Raw genomic sequence first — 23,902 nt, 5'->3', positions numbered from 1 at the left:
TGAGTAGACCTACTCTACAGTCTAGTCTGGCCTGGAGCTGAGTAGGCCTACATTCTCTGTTATTAGTACCTTCCCTGCTGAAGCTGTCTGCATCTGCAAACGTGCCTGTTTATGATTGGTCTTTTTGAAGAATAGGAAAATTATGCAAAACAAAAGCTCTCGACAAAGCTTGTTCTCGGATGTGCCAATTACCATGTCTATACAGTTCCGCAAAAATATGATGTATCTGCAAGTCTTTCATGTGTCTGTGTGTATTTGTGAGTATGTGTGTCATGGAGACAGTGCACTATTTTCTAAATGTATATACAACTTTTGTAAATGAAATGTCTTACTGCAGAGAATGTAAGTGCGATGAAAATAAATACATTTAAACACACAACGTGCCTTTTCCTTATGTTATCATGCAGAAAAAATGTTGTTAATAAACATTAGTGGATGTATCTATATATAGTCCACAGGTTACGAAGGAAATTAGTCTTTTTGCTCTGATCCCAAGAACTTCCCTAGACAACCAACAAACACACGACACGCATTGTTGAGAGGAGCACAGGGTCAGTCAGTCGCAGTGCAGAGCCCGTGGAGCCATGCCTACTACACTTGAATCAAGTCTGAGGATTTAGGAAATCCTATGATGTCTGCATCCAGTTTAACCCATTTCATAGCCAGAAAGACAGAGCTAGTGCTGATAATGTTAGTGCTGATAATCCATGGTAACACAGTGTGTAGCAGAGGGAGGTGGCGTGGATTTGGATTGAACCATATGGACAGTGTTGGAATTGACCCATCCTGCTGGTCCAAATAAATCTCCACTAAATTCATCAGAGGGTAGAGGCTCTGCTCTGACCTTGTTTAGGAAGAGTGCACTGCAGATGCCAGATGTGCTTTCATGGAGATTTCATAGCAAAGCTATCAGATACTGTACTCATTTGGTGTGAGACAACTCGCCTCGATCCAGATTCGGAATATAGAGAACAGGAAGCGGGACGGGGGACGGATCACCCTTTTAAGGATCACGCAATTCACTCAAACGTGAGCAGAGCAACTTCCTGCACTGATATTAATGCTTCTCGGTTTTCTACCTTCTGTTCGTTCAGCATGGTTTGCATTTCTTCACACGGAAATGAGGAAGTATAGTGAAAACAACATCTGCTGTGGTGAGCTTTAGGCTCCAACTAATAGACGCTACCTAGAAAAGAATTCGGCAGTTCTTTCAGCAATACATTTGGACTGAATTTCAACATGACTTCACTCTGCGGTCTGCACCAGCCACAGCAGGGATGTAGGCCTACATATTGCATTTCACACCAGTCTATAAAAACCTGACTGGGTCGCCACACTAATCGCAGTGTGAAGGAGATCCTTCCCTACACATAGCCGTTCATATTATTGTTATTCTCACAGAGTTTCAACTAGCAGTCCTTTACAACACCGGCTGTACTACCTAGGTTGCATCCCAAAAGGCACTATATTCCCTTCATGGCGCACTATTTCTGACCAGGGTCTCATAGGGAATAGGGTGCCATTTGGGACACAGCCGTTGTCACCCAGGACGATCTGCTGCCCTGGTCTGACCTCTCCAGAGTCTTGCTGTGGGGGGGGGGGGGGGGGGATGCCTGTGAATATTTGGCAAGCAGAAGGATGTTGTGGCATTAGGACTTAGGAGTCAGATCCTCATATGCTCTTAAGGGCAAACAGGGATTCAGACTGGTGCTGGTAAAGCTGGCATTGAGAGGTCTTAATCTTGGCTAGTGGGGCACCAGAGCACACCCAGAAACCCACACATAGGGGGCTGAAATCAGGGGCTGGCGTATAAATCTCAATTTGCATGTACGTGATGCATGTGTGTGTTTGTGTGTGTGTGTGTATCAGTGTGTGCATGTGTTAATCATTCTGTCCTACAGCTTAACGTTCATCCCTACTGGTATTAGTATGAGGTTTTAGCACCCTTCTGTCTGTAACTACACCCACACAAGTCCTGCAGCCATAGCTCTCGTGAGTAGGTCCTATAGGAGAAAGCACAGTACCTTCTGAAAGTATTCACATCCCTGAATTTAAAATGGATACAATTTCAACTTTGTGTCGCTGGCCTACCCACAATACTCTATAATGTCAAAATATTATTATATTTATATTAATAAAAAATGAAAAGCTGAAATGTCTTGAGGCAATAAGTGTTCAATCCCTTTGCTACGGCAAGCCTAAATATGTTCAGTAGTAAACATTCTGCTTAACAAGTCACGTAATAAGTTGCATGGACTCTGTGTGCAATAATAGTGTTTAACGTGATTTTTGAATGACTACCTCATCTCTGTATCCCACACATCAAATGATCTGTAAGGTCCCTGAGTTGAGCAGTGAATTTCAAACACAGATTCGACCTCAAAGAACAGGGAAGTTTTCCAATGCCTCGCAAAGAAGGGCACCTTCAATGGTAAAAATAATAAAAGCAAACATTGAATATCCCCTTGAGCATGGTGAAGTTATTAACTACACTTTGGATGGTGTATCAATACACTCAGTCACTACAACGATACGTGTCCTTCCTAACTCAGGAAAGGAAGGAAACCACTCAGGGATTTCACCATGAGGCTAATGGTGACTTTAAAACAAATAAATAGTTTAATGGTTGTCGTTGAGGATGAGGATGGATCAACGACATTGTAGATACTCCACAATACTAACCTAAATGACAGAGTGAAAAGAAGGAAGCCTGTACAGAACACAAATATTCCAAAACATGCATCCTGTTTGCAACAAGGCGCTAAAGTAACACTGCAAAACATGTGGCAAAGAAATTAACTTTATGTCCTGAATACAAGGTGATATGTTCGGAGAAAATCCAACACAACACATCACTGAGTACCACTCTTCATATTTTCAAGCATGGTGGTGGCTGCATCATGTTATGGTTATGGTTGTCATCGGCAAGGACTAGGGAGTTTTTCAGGACAAAAGGAAATGGAATAGAGCTAAGCACAAGCAAAATCCTAAACCTGGTTCAGTCTGCTTTACAACAGACACTGGGAGACAAATTCACCTTTCAGCAGGACAATAACCTAAAACACGAGGTTGCTTACTAACACAACATTGAATGTTCCTGAGTGGCCTAGTTACAGTTTTCTTAAATAGGCTTGAAAATCTTTGACAAGACCTGAACATGGCTGCCTAACAATGATCAACAACCAACTTTACAGAGCTTGAAGAACAGAATAATGGTCAAATATTGTATAATCCAGGTGTGCAAAGCTCTTAGAAACTGTATTTCATTTTCAATACACTTGCAAAGATTTTGAAAACATGTTTTCAATTTGTCGTTTTGGGGTATTGTGGGTAAACGGGTGAGATTTATTTTTAAATTCAGGCTGTAACACAACAACAATATGAAATAAGTCAATGAGTTTTGGGGTATGAGTGCGGTATGAGTACTTTCTGAAGGCACTGTACATGGAAGATTCCTCATGCTATTTAGCCTAGATCAGCCCATCCCACTCATAGGTACATCCAGCTGAATTATTGTCCATGCGCTACACATCCCAGTCATTTGACCCGCCGGAGCTGTGGGAATGGGGGCCCAATCCAACAACTATCGAGCCTCGAGCAACTAGTTCCAGGGCGTCGTCTCGAGGAACATCTGCTCCTTTTGAAAGGCCTTTATAGCTTCCTATTCATGTGTTGAACCGATAAAGAGATAAATTACCCAGAGATCCAGTCTGTCTCATTCAGTCAGACTCACACGGTGCGATAGAGCTCTGGTTTGAACATTTATCACTCCACCACTGTCCCCAGAGTGGACTACATTCAAAACTCTATAGCAGGACCTCTATACCAGGCGGTGTCAAAGGAAGGCCCTAAAGATTTTCAAAGACTCCAGCCACCCAAGTCATAGACAAGTCTGGAACCAACAGGACCCTACTCCCAAGCCATGAGACTGCGAAATAGCTAGTTAAATAGTTAACCAATAGCTACCCGAACTGTCTGCATTACCCTTTTTGCACTCTTTTGACTCATCACATACGTTGCTGCTACTGTTTATTATCTATCCTGTTGCCTAGTCACTTTATCCCTACTTACACTAAGTTTACAAAACATTAGGAACACCTTCCTAATATTGAGCTGCACCCTCTTTTGCCCTCACAACAGCTTCAACTCCACAAGGTGTCGAAAGCGTTCCACAGGGATGCTGGCCCATGTTGACTCCAATGCTTTCCACATTTGTGTCAAGTTGGCTGAATGTCCTTTGGGTGTTGGACCATTCTTGATACACACGGGAAACTGTTGAGTGTGAAAAACCCAGCAGAGTTGCAGTTCTAGACAGAAACCGGTGCGCCTGGCATCTACTACAATACCTCATTCAAAGGCACTTAAATCTTTTGTCTTGCCCATTCACCTTCTGAATGGCAAACTTACAAAATCCATGTCTCAATTGTCTCAAGGCTTAAAAATCATTTTTTTAACCTGTCTCCTCCCCTTCATCTACACTGCTTGACGTGGATGTAACAGGTGACATCAATAAGGGATCATAGCTTTCACCTGGATTCACCTGGTCAGTCTGTGTCATGGAAAGAGCTTGTTTTGTCCACTCCGTGTACAGTGCCTTCGGAAATTATTCAGACCCCTTGACTTTTTCCACATTTTGTGACGTTACAGCCTCATGCCAACTCCTACCGGAGGAGATTTGAGTGTTGGAATGTTCAGATAGTTGTTCCTGTTCCATCCTATGTATGGCTAGAGGTAGCAGAGGCACCACAAACAGCTGCATGGAGAGCAGATGTCGAAGGGCTGCTGTATGGGAGTAGAAGAGGTGTAACAGTGGTCGATGGTGGATGTCATTGTTCACTGTCACTCTGACTTTAAGTTTAACTGATTAGGATAATAATACAATCTAGTACATTTCTATGAAAGGAAATACTGGTACCACAAAGAGAGCTGGATCCACCTGGCCTGGTCAATTATTTTATAGCTGTTAAAGGTTAGGATCCCGTCCACTGTCTCCTCACTCCCTACTCCCTCCCTCTTCTCCTTCCTCCCTCCCTCTCCTCTCTGCTTGGTGCAGACAGGCGGCAGGCAGGCTGTAATTGACTTAAGTGAATGTATCCTACTCTTGCACAACCGCTGCTATAAACACAATTAAACATTTCCCAGCAACCTTGCATCCCGGGTGGCAGCTGCCAAAACGTAGCATGGTCCCCTCGGCCAGGCACCTCACTGAGAATCATACCCCTCCTTTCACTTCTTCAGTCATTTGTCCCTCCAGTCATGCAACCATCCGTGTATCCATCCGTCAGGCATCTGTTTACTTTCTCGCTCATCATATCCGGAGGTTCTTCTTGCCCTTCATGTGCTCTGCAATATCGACTTGAACAAAAAAATGCATTTCAAATGTAGAGTAAAGGAGAAAACAGGCGTGGATGAAATTAATTCCATGTCTTACCTGTGGTTTGTTGTTTAAATACTGTATCAGTTATACTGAAAAATGGGCCGAATTTGCGGTGCTATGAGTTCATCCTGTTTTATAGTCCACGTGCAGTATCTCAGGCAAAGTGACTTATCTATCTGATAGCTTTAATCTTGAGTGTGTTCCACTGTTAGTGGTCGTATCGGATCTTTCTCCTAGCTGTTATCTGCAGCAGCCTGGACAGAGAAGGTGAGATGGAGGGGCCTGAGTTGAGAGCTATGGCCTTGAGAAGGCTGTCTGCCAGGAGCTAATGCAGGGAGTGGTAGGGAGGGAGGAGATAGACAATCATATCGAACACTCCTGGCTGCTGCAGGGAGAGAAAACAGTGAGAACCTGGCGCCGAATGGCATTAGGCTAAAAGGGCATTAAGCCCCCAGTCAAACTAAACGACAGCAATCTGATTTATATAAGAGAGAGAGAGAGAGAGAGAGAGAGAGCAGTAAATATGAGGGCAGTTAATATCAGGACATTTCATCACAGTCGTGTAGCTAGCTCTAGCCCAGAGAGATTGATTTGGTGCTGTGATTTCCCCATTAATCATTTCCTATTTTTACATATCAAATAATAACAACAAGCCCTTTACACCCACTGGAAAATCAAATAATGTCATCAATAATAATCCATTCTCATGAGATCATATTTTTTATGGACTAAGTGTAATACAAGAAAAGGGTCATTTATTGAGTGCCTATAAAGGACAGACTTCTTCCATAACAGAGGAATGACTACATTTCCTCTTAGATCAGTACTGAATCAAGTACAACTCCTGACAGAACCTGATGCTTGGCAGTGGCACAGTCTGTAAGTCATCCAGTCCTTGGAGAGAGGGGGGCGAGTGAGGAAGTGACTCATGCCCAGTGTGGGGGCCTGTTTCAGGCTAGGATGTGTCACGACTCCCTCTCGCCTGATCCAGGGGTTAGATCACGATGTGGCTCCTCTCAAAGGTTGTTATCAGGAGCTGTTGTTAATAGATGGAATGTCCGATCATTTCTATGTAATTGTTGTAATCCATTATGTAATGTGCTTATTGGACTGAGTCTGCTGGCTGTGGATATTGTGTTAGATTCTGATAGGCTGTACAGTATACAGAGCATTCCAAAAATATTCAGACCCCTTGAGTTTCTCCACATTTTTTTACGTTACAGCCTTATTCTAAAATGTATTTAAAAAAAAGATTATGACATAATGACAAAGCAAAAACTTTTTTATACATTTTTTCAAATGTATAAAAGAAAAACTGAAATATTACATTCATATAAGTATTCAGACCCTTTACTCAGTACTTTGTTGAAGCACCTTTGGCAGCGATTACAGCCTCGAGTCTTCTTGGGTATGACGCTACAAGCTTGGCACACCTGTATTTGGGGAGTTTCTCCCATTCTTCTCTGCAGATCCTCTCAAGCTATGTTACGTTGGACGGGGAGCATTGCTGCACAGCTATTTTCAAGTCTCCAGATATGTTCAATCAAGTCCGGGCTCTGGCTGGACCACTCAAGGACATTCAGAGACTTGTCCCGAAGCCACTCCTGCATTGTTATGGCTGTGTGCCTAAGCTTGTTGTTCTGTTGGAAGGTGAACCTTCGGCCCCAGTCTGAGGTCCTGAGCGCTCTGGAGCAGGTTTTTCATCAAGGATCTCTCTGTACTTTGCTCTGTTCATCTTTCCCTCCATCCTGACTAGTCTCCCAGTCCCTGCCGCTGAAAAACATCCCCACATCAAGATGCTGCCACCACCATGCTTCACCATAGGGATGGTGCCAGGTTTCCTCCAGACGCTTCACATTCAGACCAAAGAGTTCAATCTTGATTTCATCAGACCAGAGAATCTTGTTTCTCATGGTCTGAGAGTCTTTAGGTGCCTTTTAGCAATCTCCAAGCGGGATGTCATGTGCCTTTTACTGAGGAGTGGCTTCTGTCTGGCCACTCTACCATAAAGGTCTGATTGGTGGAGTGCTGCAGAGATGGTTGTCCTTCTGGAAGGTTCCTCCCATCTCCACAGAGGAACTCTGGAGCTCTGTCAGAGTGACCATCAGGTTCTTGGTCACCTGCCTGACCACGGCTCTTCTCCCCCGATTTCTCAGTTTGGCCGGGCGGCCAGCTCTAGGAAGAGTTTTGGTGGTTCCAAACTTCTTCCATTTAAGAATGATGGAGGCCACTGTGTTCTTGGGGACCTTCAATGCTGCAGAAATGTTTTGTTACTCTTCCCCAGATCTGTGCCTCGACACAATCCTGTCTGGAGCTGAATTTACAATTCCTTTGACCTCATGGCTCAGTTGTTGCTCTGACAAGCATTGCCAACTGTGAGACCTTATATAGACAGGTGTGAGCCTTTCCAAATCATGTCCAATCAATTGAATTTACCACATGTGGACTCCAATCAAGCTGTAGAAACATCTCAATGATGATGAATGGAGAGCTCAATTTCGAGGGTCTGAATACTTATGTAAATAAGGTATTTCTGTTTTTTATTTTAAATTTGCAAAAAAAAATGTTTTCACTTTGTCGTTATGGTGTACTGTGTGTAGATTGAAGAGAATGTATTTATTTAGTCCATTTTAGAACAAGGCTGTAACGTAACAAAATGTGGAAAAAGAGAACGGGTCTGAATTCTTTCCAAATCCACTGTATGTGGTGACAGGTGGTCCAGTCATGAGACATTGAATCCTTCCTACTCATTCTAACCTGAATGATATGAATCATAGAAACAACACAAGATAGGTAGTATTATTCTGTCTTTCTCCCTTATGTTGTCTTTGTAGTCGGAGATATCAGTGTGTCACATGTTGATTGCAGACCATGTCTCTGTGACCTACATGTGAAATGGATGGCCGGCTGAGAAAGGGAGAGAGGGAGACAGGGATGATATGAAGAAACAGACAAGCACATAATGTACAGTACAGAGAAACAAACAGATGGTAATGCCCCTTTTTCTATTGACCCCCCCCCCCCCCCCCACACACACACACACACACACACACACACACTCCCCAAATCCCTCCATTGGTCCCTCCTTTCTCCCCAGAGAGGATGAGGTTAACAGATGCCTGTGAATCAGTTAGACCAGAGACCCATAACAACCTCTACTGTAATTAACGAGGCCGGTTGGCAGAGAGGAGGACGCCCCTCGTACCATGTGACCTCTCAGAGACCAGGGGTGTCATGATGCTGATATACACACATATTCCAGGTCACGACAGCAACATTGTGTGCGTGTGTGTGTGTCTGTCTGTCTGTCTGTCTGTCTGTCTGTCTGTCTGTCTGTCTGTCTGTCTGTCTGTCTGTCTGTCTGTCTGTCTGTCTGTCTGTCTGTCTGTCTGTCTGTCTGTCTGTCTGTCTGTCTGTCTGTCTGTCTGTCTGTCTGTCTGTCTGTGTGTCTCTCTGTCTGTCTGTCTGTCTGTCTGTCTGTCTGTCTGTCTGTCTGTCTGTCTGTCTGTCTGTCTGTCTGTCTGTCTGTCTGTCTGTCTGTCTGTGTGTGTGTGTGTGTGTGTGTGTGTGTGTGTGTGTGTGTGTGTGTGTGTGTGTGTGTGTGTGTGTGTGTGTGTGTGTGTGTGTCTGTGCGCCAGTGTCACAGTGCACGAAGGCATAACATACATAGAACATTTCCATATCATTCTATGTCATGAAGGCATTTTAGTAAATCCAGTTGCCTTGCATATAAACCAGTCAAAACATAGTTATTACAAAAACATAAGAGCGGCTGTGTCATTCGTTATATAAACACTAAGACAGAGGAATGGCTGTCTGCCACATCTTTATCCTTTATTGATGTGTGTAGGTACGTTTATGTGAGAATGTGTTTTTTTATTTGAGAATTATGACTGTCTTTGTGTGTGTTGGTGTGTTTCTCTGTGCTTCTCACTTGTTACCCCGAGGACCCTGGGAGAAATCCTCACATGGCACAAAAGCACACAGACAACACCTGCCCTCCTGTATTACCATGAGAATACAGGGGGGAACCCCTTATTCAGACGCTGTGTGTCTCTGTGAGAGAGCTACACGTTAGCGGACAAAGGAGAAGCAGCCGCTACCTAGCCAGCGTCCACAGCACCGACACAGGAGGAGAGGGGGAGGGGACAGTCTCTTTTCCATCTCTTTTTCCTCCTCTAGACTGATCGTGAATGAGAGAGAGAACGCTCCGAGTATCAAAGACAGCCGGGTGAAGGCAATTAACCAGGTGGGCAGAGGGGAGAGGATAGGAGAGAGGGATTGAGAAAACAGAGGGAGAGGGTTAATGGAGGAGAATAGATGCTCTGTTCTGGAGGGTACTGACCATAGACAGTATGCCCTGTAGAGATATCATATCAGATAGCAATATAAAGATCCCAGCTGTCAGCTCCAATACAGCTCCAAAGCCGTCTGATGCTGTAGACAGAGAGAATGAGAGAGAGGGGTAGAGAGAGAGAGAGAGAGAGAGAGAGAGAGAGTGAGAGAGAGAGCGAGAACGAGCGGTAGAGTGAGAGAGCTGGGGGAAGGGGATGGGAGGGAGGACTGTGAGGTGAGAGGAGATTTGAGAGAGAGAGAGAGAGAGAGAGAGAGAAAGAGAGAGAGAGAGAGAGAGAGAGAAGAGAGAGAGAGCGAGAGCGAGAGGTGGAGTGAGAGAGCTGGGGGAAGGGGAGGGGAGGGAGAACTGTGAGGTGAGGGGAGATTTGAGAGAGAGAAGAGAGAGAGAGAGAGAGAGAGAGAGAGAGCGAGAGAGAGAAAAAGAGAGAAAGAGAGAGAGAGAGAGAGAAGAGAGAGAGAGGGGAGGAGGCGGACACTCTGTAGCAGCAGGTTTGTGAGCGCAGAAGCCGGAGGAGGAATCGGAGCGAGAGAAACAGTGTGGCTGCAGTGAGGAAGGAGAGACACATACAGAGAGAGAAGGACAGAAAGAACGGTAAGGAAATCTGTGTGTACATTACTGTCATGTATGCTCCTTATGTTTTGTATTTCTGGTCTTTCTGTGAAGCGTCAGCTAGAGGAAAATGCTCTGTGTTGCTTCTCTGCCTGCCGGCCGGCCGGCCCAGCAACGTGAGGAAAGCAGAGCACCGTAGCACTGCAGAGAGAGGAGGATGACAGAAGGAGGGAGGAAGAGGGAGAGAGGGCGGAGGATGACAGAAGGAGGGAGGAAGAGGGAGAGAGGGCGCATCAGAAAGAGAGAGGAAGTAGGAATGGAGAGAGGGAGAGGACGAGAGGAAAAGCTGAAATAGAGGGAGCTCCCAGCAAGTGAGCCTGCCTGGCCATTAGAACGGAGTGGATGTTTAAGTGCGTGGTAGAGGAGAGGAGAGGGGCGGGGTGTGTTTGACTGACACCATGCAGCAAGGAGGATGTGAAATGTTAACACAGAAGGTTTTCCTCCTTATTACTTCATGATTAATGATATTTGGATTCCCTGGACCGCACTGCTACTTCTGCTATGTGTTCTCAACATGAAATTCCTGATGTTGTCACCTCCCTGTGTGTGTGTGTGTGTGTGTGTGTGTGTGTGTGTGTGTGTGTGTGTGTGTGTGTGTGTGTGTGTGTGTGTGTGTGTGTGTGTGTGTGTGTGTGTGCGTGTGCGTGTGTGCGTGTGTGTGTGTGTCCGTGTGTGTGTGCGCTTGAGTTTATGCGCATGTGTGTGCATCTCTGTGTGTGTGCATGTCTGTTTGTGTGATTGTACAAAAGAGACAGGGTTTTGGCTGTTTGCCAAGGTCCATGTCCCAGCTGCTGTAAAATGCATGTCGATTAGAGGAAGATTGAGGGGCTAGTAGTGAGGGTAACGTGTGTTGCGTGTGAAAGTCACATTTGGACCTTGTCCAGGTATGGTAACCGCTGCTGTCAGTGATGTTTAGTAACAGTGGATTCGTTGTGTATTTGTGCAGCCAGTATCCAGTAGAGCAGAGGTTTCAGACAAGACACAGTCTAACCTCCTTATTGATCAGGGCTGTCAGTGAGAAGCTGTTCATCACTTAGTCAGTGTGGTGGCAGGTGTATGTGGGTGCAGGGAGGGGAGGTGGTAGGTTTGTCATCACTCGCTGATTTTAGAGTTTGTATGCACTGCGTGTTATCACCCACTCACTGACTGTTGTGTAGAATGTTGATGTGCTGACACACTGAGTTAGAAGATATTTGGTATTGGCATCAGGTCACTGTCTACAGCATTTGGTGCCTGCAACATAACGTTTGGTGCCTGCTACATAACATTTGGTGCTTGCTACATAACATTTGGTGCCTGCTACATAACATTTGGTGCCTGCTTTGTAAATGTCACTTCCCACCATATGTATAATATAAACCCACAGGCTCAGAATGGAAGCATTTGACCCTAAAAGTGGGACAGACAGTGTTGACCCAAACCGTGAACGCTTCCTTCTCCAACCGGTAATCTGTTAAAACAGATATGTGTTGTTTATTTGCTTTTAGAGTAGTGGCCAATGCTGTTTTATAATGTGTTGGCTGACCTTTTGACCAAAGAGCTCTTTTTGTTCCTAATGAGGAAACGAATAATTTGCACTTTCTCATGTTACAATCCTTTAACATCAATTTAATGTAGTTCCAGGCAGCTTCAGTTCAATAATCAATGATATGTTTCAGCTGCGCTTCCTTGGGATGGCAGAATAACAGAATAACTTATTGGTGTATACCAATCCATACTCAGGTACCATTTCTAGTAGTCTCACTAACTACTGCAGAGAGCAAGGTGACTACAGGAAGAGAGAGAAGAGAGAGAGAGAGAGAGAGAGAGAGAGAGGAGAGAGAGAGAGAGAGAGAGAGAGAGAGAAAGAGATTGATACGACCTTGCCTGCCACTATAAGGCGATGTTGATGACTGACAACCCACTCATTTGTTTTGACTCACCCATCCCTCACAGATTTGTGTGTGCCTGTCTAAGCTAACTACCAAATAGCGCGCTGCCAAATAACTTCATTTTCCCCTTGGCGTGACTGGTAAAACTCCTCAGAAGGGCGGTCAAGTGTGTTTGCAAGGCGGAGGTCCCGGGTTTGAGCCTTGGTATGAGCTGAATCAGGAGGAAGCAAGCAAGCAGGGTGACGCACACAACTTGCACCTGGTGTACATCTCACTAATGTTGAGACACACCAAGAACCAGACAGACAAGCATTACGTTGAGCCTTTACAGGAAACAGTGGTCATCGGAAGATGATGATCACGCTATGCAAGTCACAGATCTGTGCTTCTTTCCAGTACAGTCTATGTACAGTATATCCACTGGAGCGGCACTCTGAGTCACTCCTCATACTGTATTCTCACCCAACACCATTAACATAGCCAGGAAATCTGTGCTCTCAGCAATCGCTGACCTTTGCCGTGACAACACTAGAACAACAATAGCTACATACGTTGAGGAGTATGGGACAGTCTAAAAAGGGGCCTGGTAGGCAGGTAGCATATGGTGGCTGTACTGTAGTAGCCTGCCTGAGGGGCTCTTATGCGTGCAGTTTTGATAGAGAAGGAACAAATGGTGCTGGGCCCGGCTGGGTCTTGTTGTTGGGTCTGTTGATAGCAGCGAGGCAGGCGAGGCCCACTGGAGCATGTGCAACTGTCTCCTGCTGTTGAACCTGTTGACGTCAGGCAGGACCACTCCAGGGAGCAGGGAAGGATGGCTGGGGACTGTGAGAGAGAGAGAGAGAGAGAGAGAGAGAGAGAGAGCGAGAGAGAGAGAGAGAGAGAGAGAGAGAGAGAGAGAGAGAGAGAGAGAGCGAGAGAGCGAGAGAGCGAGAGAGAGATGCTTGTTTTGGAAAGAGACAGAAGTTCTGTGGGAGGGTCATAGAGACAGGCATATGAGTATGTACATATGTTAGTATATAGAGCAGGAATGCTGTGTGAGTCCTGTTCGGTGTAATCTCAATCTTTGGGTCCATCTAACTGAATGAGAATGTCCATTCAACATATCTACATCTGTAAACCAAAGGGCAATACATTGACGCATGAATCACCATATTGGCAGTAATCCACTGGGTGTCACTAATAGATGCCGTCTCTGTGGACGAGGGATACATTCTGGAGGTTAGGATCTGATTGGCTGAGTTCTGAGTTTTGCAGAAGAGCATGTTTGTGTGTGTGTAAGCTTAACTTGATTTGAGGAGAAATGCCAATTTTATCGAGAAGATTTCTCAGTAGGAATGGAAATATGACGTTGGCGAGTTAGATAAGAAGCCGTGGTGTTTATGTGGTGTCTTTGAATCCTTTTGGCAGGATGTATCACTGTGCTGCTAGAATACTGCTAGAATACTGCTAGAATACTGCTAGAATACTGCTAGAATATTTGTGTCAGTGTATTTGACAGGAGCTCAGTTTTGATGGCTACAGCCCAGTTACAGTTAAATATGTAGATACCTGAAGCCCTCAGACTGGTTTGGCCGATAGGGAGCTCTGTCAGTCTATGTGTGCGTCCCAAATGGCACCCTATTCCCTACATAAGTGCACTACTTTTCACCAAGGCCCACTGGTCAAAAGTAGTGTACCAATTGGGAATAGGGTGCCATTTGGGATGCACATCATAACCATAGATCACTTAGCTTTATTACAGTCGACACCCCTCCCTGTTTCCCACGTCAACACGGCCCCTGTCCCCTGTCCCCTGTCCCCTGCCCCTAAACCACGGACCTGTCTCAAATTGAATCCCCGTCCTCATTGCTTCTCTCCGCCCCCCTGTCTCCATCACACCCCCGGGTCCTACTTAGATGTGCCTCTGTCTCTGATGACCTCACAATGGGACTGTGCCACCTGCCCTGGCAGTGATGTCATCCTCCCAGCAGACTCAGAGAGACAACATTATGTTATGTGCAGTGAGAGGAGCTTGTTCCGTCACTGCGCATAACATAATGTTGTCTCTATGTAGTAAAGATGCTATATATCCATACTTATCATTCACCTAGGAAGGTCCTCTACTAATTTATCCTCTGCCAACACTGCTCCTATCCTGTATGGTGGCTTCTGTTTTATTCCCTCGAATCTAGTAGTCATAATAATCTATGCTATAGTATGGATTGTAGTCTCTGATATGGTTGGTGGTTAAAATGATGAAGGTGATGACAATGTTCCGGCTGATGTTTCTTCCGAGGCACATTCTAGCCTATGACCCCTGTGTCTTGTTACCTGGGGCGATGAGGTTCAAGAGCAGTATGGTACCTGACACACAGTACGGTGCCTATCAGACAGTATGGTGCCTGTCACACAGTACGGTGCCTGTCAGACAGTATGGTACCTGTCACACAGTACGGTGCCTGTCACACAGTATGGTGCCTGTTATACAGTACGGTGCCTGTTATACAGTATGGTGCCTGTCACACAGTACGGTGCCTGTCAGACAGTATGGTGCCTGTCACACAGTACGGTGCCTGTCAGACAGTATGGTACCTGTCACACAGTACGGTGCCTGTCACACAGTATGGTGCCTGTTATACAGTACGGTGCCTGTTATACAGTATGGTGCCTGTCACACAGTACAGTGCCTGTCACACAGTACGGTGCCTGTTATACAGTATGGTGCCTGTTACACTGTACGGTGCCTGTCACACAGTATGGTGCCTGTTATACAGTATGGTGCCTGTCACATAGTACGGTGCCTGTCACACAGTATGGTACCTGTTATACAGTATGGTGCCTGTCACATAGTACAGTGCCTGTCACACAGTATGGTGCCTGTCATACAGTATGGTGCCTGCCTCGTGGGCAGCACAGTACGGTGCCTGTCAGACAGTATGGTGCCTGTCACACAGTACGGTGCCTGTCAGACAGTATGGTACCTGACAGGGGCCGCACAGTACGGTGCCTGTCAGACAGTATGGTACCTGACACACAGTATGGTGCCTGTCAGACAGTATGGTACCTGACACACAGTATGGTGCCTGTCACACAGTACGGTGCCTGTCAGACAGTATGGTGCCTGACACACAGTATGGTGCCTGTCACACAGTACGGTGCCTGTCAGACAGTATGGTGCCTGTCACACAGTACGGTGCCTGTCAGACAGTATGGTACCTGACACACAGTGACGGTGCCTGTCAGACAGTATGGTACCTGACACACAGTATGGTGCCTGTCACACAGTACGGTGCCTGTCAGACAGTATGGTGCCTGTCACACAGTACGGTGCCTGTCAGACAGTATGGTGCCTGTCACACAGTATGGTGCCTGTTATACAGTACGGTGCCTGTTATACAGTATGGTGCCTGTCACACAGTACAGTGCCTGTCACACAGTACGGTGCCTGTTATACAGTATGGTGCCTGTCACACCGTACGGTGCCTATCACACAGTATGGTGCCTGTTATACAGTATGGTGCCTGTCACATAGTACGGTGCCTGTCACACAGTATGGTGCCTGTTATACAGTATGGTGCCTGTCACATAGTACAGTGCCTGTCACACAGTATGGTGCCTGTCATACAGTATGGTGCCTGACACTCAGTATGGTGCCTGTCATACAGTACGGTGCCTGTCACTCAGTATGGTGCCTGTCACACCGTATGGTGCCTGTTATACAGTATGGTGCCTGTCACACAGTATGGTGCCTGTTATACAGTATGGTGCCTGTCACATAGTACAGTGCCTGTCACACAGTATGGTGCCTGTCATACAGTATGGTGCCTGACACTCAGTATGGTGCCTGTCATACAGTACGGTACCTGTCACTCAGTATGGTGCCAGTCAGACTAGGAGACCCCTGCAGTTCCGAGAGAGAGGCTGAGGCTGAGGCGAGGCTGGGCGGCTACCCAGCTCAAGGTTACAACCTTGCTGTCAGCACAGGAGGCTGGTGGAACCTTAATTGGGGAGGTCAGGCTCATAGTAATGGCTGGAAATGAATAAATGGAATGGTATCGAACTTATCAAGCACATGGTTTCCATGGTTTCCATGTGTTTGATACTATTCCATTCACTCCATTCCAGCCATTATTATGAGCCATCCTCCCCTCAGCAGCCTCCTGTGAGTTGTCAGGTATACCCAGGCCTCTAACCAGGCCTCTACCCAGGCCTTTAATCAACACCCTCATTATCGCCTGGTCACGACCTAAGGTACCGATGCCTATTCCCTGTATAGGCACCATGTGGGCCTGCGTGGAGCTGTGTGTGTGCATGTTTCTCTGTGTGTGCGTGTTTCCCTGTCCTGTCCTCAGCTGTCTTTCTGTGTGCATGTCTTAGAAGCCCTTTGTTTTTCTAACTTCATATTTTTGTGTATCTTTGTGACTGCGTGTTTTTTTTACATGTCCATTTTAGAACATGATAAGTGTGTTGAGGCACTGTGAGCCTGTCTTTCCTCTCTTCACTCTGCAGCTCCCATTCTCTCGGCTGTCTTTGGGGTTAGATTTATTAGCCATTCACACCCTGTCTTTATTAACCTCAGTCTCTGCACATGAGAAAAGGAGACATTAGCATTTGATCTCCCTATTTCTGGTCCCCGTCCACTGATTCCGCTGTTCAAAGGAGCGGTTAGAAGGAGGAGGGGAACTTTTAAAAGGATACATACCCATCGTAGGTAGTAGGCACGTATAATACATGTAAGTGAATGTTGATGTTGTAGCTGTCATGCTGGGTTTTGTCAGGAGTTATAAACTGGGTGGTCAGAGCCCTGAATGCTGATTGGCTGACAGCCATGGTATATCAGACTGATTACCACAGGTATGACAAAACATTTATTTTTACTGCTCTAATTAGATTGGTACCAGTTTATAATAGCAATACGGCACATTGGGGGCTAAGGGCTGTATCCATGCACTCCACGTTGCGTGGTGCGTAAGAACAGCCCTTAGTCGTGGTATATTGGCCATATGCCACACACCCTCGTGCCTTATTGCTTAAAGATACTGCATCAGCAAGACTGCTGCCAACTGTCATATTTCTAAGAATGCTCTTGTGCTGGGCTTTTTCAAGACAGTATAGGGCCTACTGCTTCAGTTAGATTGTTACCAAATGTCATTCTAGTGTATCTCCAAGTAAGAATTGTGTTTATGTTTCTTCTTTTTGTCTTCAGCTTCTTAGTGAAAATGGCTACCCTTGTGGTGTGGCACTTGGGAATAGAAGTTTCTATTCTCACAGGAGATACAGAACAAGAAAGAGGCATCCATCCTCCCTCCCTCCTTACCTCCTCATTCTCTGATCTCTCCAACCCTCTCCCACTGTTTCATTCTCTCTGTTCATAATTCATGAGCTGGTTGCTGTCTCAGTAGGAGTTAAGGCTGCTGTAATTGCGTAGCATCGCAGCAGCAACGTGAGGAAGGATCTGAAGCACACTCTGATAGGAGAATGCACTCTAGGTTACAACACTGCACCTGCAAAGAGCTATTATTGTGCCTGCTTAAACCGTACATGAAGCACTCTCCACCTCACTAGTTATTGTACATGCAGAGCTAAATGCAACTTGCCCCTATGAAACATCAAATACATCAAACAGCTTATATATATCACATGTATTATGCTGTATAACCGTTTCCACAAGTGGAGGCTCAGTTTCTGCCAATAGAGATGTTAAAGCGGGCCGTTGATGTGTCAGTCCTTTGCAGGAGAGAGAACAGTGCAATGCATTGTTATCCAACCCTGTACTTTGTTTTATTTGGTTTGACATGGACGTTTAGCATCAACACCCTCGCAGGTGAGTGACAAACACCTCCATCAATCTCTCCATCTACTTTGTCTGCCGCCTACCTCCTTCTTCCCCCTCTTCCCCTCCAGCTCCATCTCTTACAGTTAGTTGTGTTCTCTCTCTCTCTCTCTCTCTCTCTCTCTCTCTCTCTCTCTCGTCCCCTCTCTCTCTCCCGTCCACTCTCTCTCTTGCCCCCTCTCTGTCTCTCTCTCCCTCTCTCAATTCAATTCAATTTAATGGGTTTTCTTGGCATGGGAAACATATGTTTACATTGCCAAAGCAAGTGAAACAGATAATAAACAAAATTGAAATAAACAATAAAATATTAACAGTAAACATTACACTTACATTTCAAATGCTCTCTCTCTCTCTCCCTCTCTCTCTTTCTCTCTCTCTCTCTCTCTCTCGCTCTCTCTCTCACACTCTCTCTCTGTCTGTCTGGCTGGTTGGCTGAGTTGATGCTGAGGATTCTGTGTTTTGCTTGAACAAGTCAAGCCCTTTGTAGCTTCACTGTTTGAAGTGCCTGCCTTCCAAATTGCCTTCGGCTTGGCATCTGTGAGTGTGAGTGCGACTGGGTGGATCTGCCTTTGTTTTCATTGTTTCTGAGTCTGTGTGTGTGTGTGTCTGTGTTTTGATGTTTGTAATAGGTGTAATTTGAATGCGTAAGATGCACTTGCATAAGTGGTAATTGTTGTTTAATCAGGCCTTGAAAACTGTTAGTTGAATTTCAATCGCATTTCAATAATATTAAATCAACTGAGGCTGTAGTGGTGGCATCAGTGTTAACACTGGCCTTGCTGGCATCCGTGGCTGAATATCATCTACAATACAGTGACACAATGCCTCCCACAGTCTAGCTATGCGTTCCAAATGGCACTCTATTCCAATAGTGCACTACTTTCACCCAGGGCCCATAGGGCTGTGGTCAGAAGTAGTGGACTATATAAGGAATAAGGTGCCATTTGGGACTCAGTAGTCAGGGAGGGTGTATACTGGGTGGCTGTCTGTGATGTGAAGGCAGGATAAAATATGGCGTGCATAAAGAGGAGTGAAGATGGGGATTGATCTGTAGGCCTGGTGTAAGATTGCACTCTGTCCATTACACTGCCTTACCGTACCTTATTGTACCGTATGCCTGGGTTACACCAGGAGGAGAGGGGGAAGAGAGAGGGCTGAGGGAGCTGGGAGAAATATGCTGATACTGTACTGGAATCAGTGCTTTTTTTGTATGAGGGATAGGGTTCTACCAAGAACCGTTTTGATATGAAGAACCCCTTTTTGGAAGACAAGGGTTCTTTGAGTGCCACACATTCCAGCATTGGGGACCATCCCGCGCCCTCCATGCACGTGCACCACATCTATTTCTATGGGCACAAGCACAGTTAGCAGGTTTAAAGCAAATTTTCTTGCAATTCTATACATTGTTACTTGCAGGCCTGTGAATTCATGTGATATTTGAGTAACTCAAACACTACAACAAAATCTATGCATTAAAAAACCTAGCTAAAAAACATTAACTGACATGGGCTAGTTGATCTGGACATTTCAGACAAGTTATAAATAGCTCTCTAAGGTATGCAACGACTGACATGACAAGAAGAAAACTGATGATGAATTACCCAATTTATAAATGGCGCCTTGTGCATTCTACTATTACGATTTTCAAGAGTTATAGTGGGGCGCGCCCCACAGTTTGGGAACAAACTGTGTTAGGGTATAACTACTGTAGGCCCTCAAAGAAAGGCCTTATGATATATGTAATGTACAGTATTGTCATAAATCATTTAATTTGAAAGGCTAGTAAGGCTGGTGAAACCATTCATAGAGGGTTCTAGTAAGAACCCGCCCAAGATAAAAGGGTTCTTGGTAGAACCCTTCATAGAGGGTTCTAGGAATAACCTTTAGATGATAAAATGGTTATTGGTAGATCCCTTCATAGACGGTTCTAGGTAGAACCATATACAGGGCGTTCTATAAAGAACCCTACATGAAGGGTTCTAGGGAGAACTAGATGGTTCTACTTAGCACCTTTTTCTCTAAGAGGATACTTTACTCAGAATAGCAGATTGTGGATCTAAGAATTAAGCACAATATAACATCTGTTTTGGGAGAATGTTCCAGTTCCAGTATGTGTAGTATTTGTTATATTTTGAGGGGTCTATTTCGTTTTTAGAAGCATTTTGATTCGTCCAGGACATGCCGTAATTCTCCCTGCCAACAGACCAGGGAGCTTTATGGGCATTCATTGTTAGTTTGACAGTGAAGGAATGTTTTTTTGAAGGGGTATATCGTCATGATTCTCCCACAGCTGACAGCAGACTTGAGTGTAATGGATGTGGTTGTGTTGTTGGTGTTAGTTGACAGATGAAGCAGAAAGGACAGATTCACTCACAAATACTCACTCACTCACGCACACACACACATACACACAAATCTTCCTTCGCCATAGAACTGTTAAGGCTCCAAGGATTGATGAGGAATTGAAAAACTGTATGGTTGAAAGAGATGGGGCAAAGGGAGTGGCTAATAAGTCTGGCTGTACATCTGACTGGTTTACTTACTGCAAATTGAGAAATGATGTGACTAAACTCAACAAAAAGAAGAAGAAACTTCATTATGAAGCCAAGATCAATGATATAAAGAATGATGGAAAAAACTTTGGAGTACTTTAAATTAAATTATGGGCAGAAAGACAAATTCAACTCCATATTTAATCGAATCAGATGGCTTATTCATCACAAAACCATTTGATGTTGCCAATTATTTTAATGATTATTTCATTGGCAAAGTGGGCAAACTTAGGCAGGAAATGCCCATGACAAACAGTGAGCAATTATATTCATGTATAAGAAAAACTAATAATGAAAGAAAAGCAGTGCACGTTTGAATTTTGTAAAATTAGTGTGGGAGAAGTGGAAAAATTATTGTTAACGATCAATAATGACAAACCTCCTGGCATTGACAACTTAGATGGAAAGCTACTGAGGATGGTAGCTGACTCTATAGCCATTCCTATCTGTCATATTTTTCATCTGAGCCTAAAAGAAAGTCTTTGTCCTCAGGCCTGGAGGGAAGCCAAAGTAATTCCGCTTGCCAAGAGTGGTAAAGCAGCCTTTACTGGTTCTAACAGCAAACATATAAGCTTGCTGCCAGCTCTTAGCAAACTGTTGGAAAAAATTGTGTTCGACCAAATACAATGCTATTTCTCTGTAAACAAATTAACAACAGACTTTCAGCATGCTTATAGAGAAGATCACTCAACATGTACTGCACTGACACAAATGACTGATGATTGGTTGAAGAAATTGATAATAATAAGATTGTGGGAGCCTTTGACATTATTGACCAAAACCTGTTGTTGAAAAAAAGTGCTATGGCTTTTCAACCTCTGCCATATCGTGGATTCAGAGCTATCTATCTAATAGAACTCAAAGGGTTTTCTATAATGGAAGCATCTCTAATGTCAAACATGTAAAGTGTGGTGTACCGCAGGGCAGCTCTCTAGGCCCTATACTCTTTTCTATTTTTACCAATCACTTGCCACTGGGATTAAACAAAGCATGTGTGTCCATGTATGCTGATGATTCAACCATATACGCATCAGCAACCATAGCTAATGAAGTCACCGAAACACATAACAAAGAGTTGCAGTCTGTTTTGGAATGGGTGGCCAGTGATAAACTGGTCCTGAACATCTCTAAAACTAAGAGCATTGTATTTGGTACAAATCATTCCTTAAGTGCTAGACCTCAGCTGAATCTGGTAATGAATGGTGTGGCTGTTGAACAACTAGAGGAGACTAAATTACTTGGCGTTTCCTTAGATTGTAAACTGTCATGTTCAAAACATATAGATTCAATGGTTGGAAAGATGGGGATAAGTCTAGCCATTCTAAAGAGATGCTCTGCTTTTTTTGACACCAGACTCCAAAAAGCAAGTTCTGCAGGCTCTAGTTTTGTCTAATATTGATTATTGTCCAGTCGTGTGGTCCAGTGCTGCAAGGAAAGACCTAGTTAAGCTGCAGCTGGCCCAGAACAGAGCGGCACATTTTGCTCTTAATTGTAATCAGAGGGCTAATATTAATACTATGCGTGCCAGTCTCTCTTGGCTAAGAGTTGAGGAGAGACTGACTGCATCACTTCTTCTTTTTATAAGAAACATTCATATGTTGAAAATCCCAAATTGTTTGCATAGTCAAATTACAAACATCTCTGACACACACACTTATCCCACCAGACATGCCACCAGGGGTCTTTTCATAGTCCCCAAATTCAGAACAAATTCAAGAAAACGTACAGTATTATTTATATAGAGCCCTTATTGCATGGAACTTCCTTCCATCTCATATTGCTCAAATAAATAGCAAACCTGGTTTAAAAAAAACAGATAAAGCAACACCTCACGGCACAACGCCTCTCCCCTATTTGACCTAGATAGTTGGTGTGTATGCACTGATATGTAGGTGTACGTGTGCCTTTTAAAAAATGTATGTAGTTCTGTCCTTGAGCTGTTCTTGTCTAATGATGTTCTGTATTATGGCATTCTGTATTATGTTTCATGTTTTGTGTGGACCCCAGGAAGTGTAGTTGCTGCTTTTGCAACAGCTAATGGGGATCCTAATAAAAAGGCAAAATACCCTGGAGCCCACAGCACAGTGGACACGGTGCTAGCAGTCAATGTGATGAATGGTGCCCGCATTGAGAGTGTATCACGCTACTTTACGTCTCTATCTTGTTAACACACACACACACGCACACACACACACACACACACACACGCACACACACACACACACACACACACACACACACACACACACACACACACACACACCTGAGGTAAGGCGTTGGCTGGTTACTGCACAGGAAGTCTAATACGCAGGCTAGAACCTGTCTATAGAGGATGTATTGGAACCATTAAGGGTCTGCCGCTCTCCAGATCCCAGTACATCTGTTCCAGACACACACACACACACACACACACACACACACACACACACACACACACACACACACACACACACACACACACACACACACACACACACACACACACACACACACACACACACACATCATTAGAGTATGCAGTACTTTTAGGATCACCTAAAACTGTCTGCAAAGCCCTTAAACAGTTTTCACCCAGTGACATCCTCTTCAGGAATAACACAGTGTGTATGAGATGAAGACAACTAAAGGGTGTATGTGACTCATATTCATCCATTTTCTTTGCTTCTCTCTGCCAGGCCTCACCTTTTTGCTGACCCATGAAAGAAGCCATGCCGGTCCTCTCAGCAGGCACAGGTAAGATTAAATACACCACACATGCTGCAACCTTTATGCATCAAAATCTAATCCCAGGCTTAGTTGGCCAGGGTAGTGGGTTTGATTCCCAGGACCACCCCTACATAAAATGTATGCATGCATGACTGAAAATCTCTTTGGATAAAAGCGTCTGCTAAATGGTATCTATCATTATATACTACATTACTCCGTCGGATCTGAGGATGTAAACAAAGATGGATCCCAGTTCCTTCACCCTCCCTCCTCTCCACAGGCCTGCACGAGACTCTGGCCCTGCTGACGTCCCAGCTGCGTCCTGATGCCAACCACAAGGAGGACATGGTCTTCCTCAAAGACGTCTTCAGTGAGAAGAGCCTGGGCTACCTAATGAAGGTACACATGAGACTGGGTGGCAGGGGCAAAATGTTGGTTTTAGAAGTGTGGGGGTCATAACTATAACTATATATATATATATATATATATATATATATATACAGTACCAGTCAAAAGTTTGAACACACCTACTCATTCAAGAGTTTTTCTTTATTTTAACTGTTTTCTACATTGTAGAATAATATTGAGGACATCAAAACTATGAAATAACACATATGG

The 23,902-nt window shown here is 44.7% G+C and overlaps 1 protein-coding gene across 3 annotated transcripts in view; it reads left to right on the top strand.

Annotated features, from left to right (window-relative positions):
• Nucleotides 1-9,532: 9,532 nt before the first annotated feature.
• The window catches only part of mpp3a (MAGUK p55 scaffold protein 3a), a 31,666-nt gene continuing 17,296 nt past the window's right edge, over nt 9,533-23,902 (top strand). Inside the window, exons 1-3 of one of the 3 annotated variants that reach the window (XM_014192479.3) lie at nt 9,533-10,325; nt 23,254-23,311; nt 23,565-23,683. In XM_014192479.3, coding sequence (XP_014047954.1) covers nt 23,275-23,311; nt 23,565-23,683 — 156 coding nt within the window. In that variant the 5' untranslated portion in view covers nt 9,533-10,325; nt 23,254-23,274. The remainder of the gene's footprint in view (nt 10,326-23,253; nt 23,312-23,564; nt 23,684-23,902) is intronic. The other 2 variants (XM_014192481.3, XM_014192480.3) reach the window with 2 other exon arrangements.

The sequence above is a fragment of the Salmo salar genome, chromosome 03 (genome assembly GCF_965601325.2).
Source record: "Salmo salar chromosome 03, fSalSal1, whole genome shotgun sequence".
NCBI classification, from domain to species: domain Eukaryota; kingdom Metazoa; phylum Chordata; class Actinopteri; order Salmoniformes; family Salmonidae; genus Salmo; species Salmo salar.
Note: the sequence above shows the minus strand (reverse complement) of the source record. Positions and strands in the feature narration are given on the sequence as shown.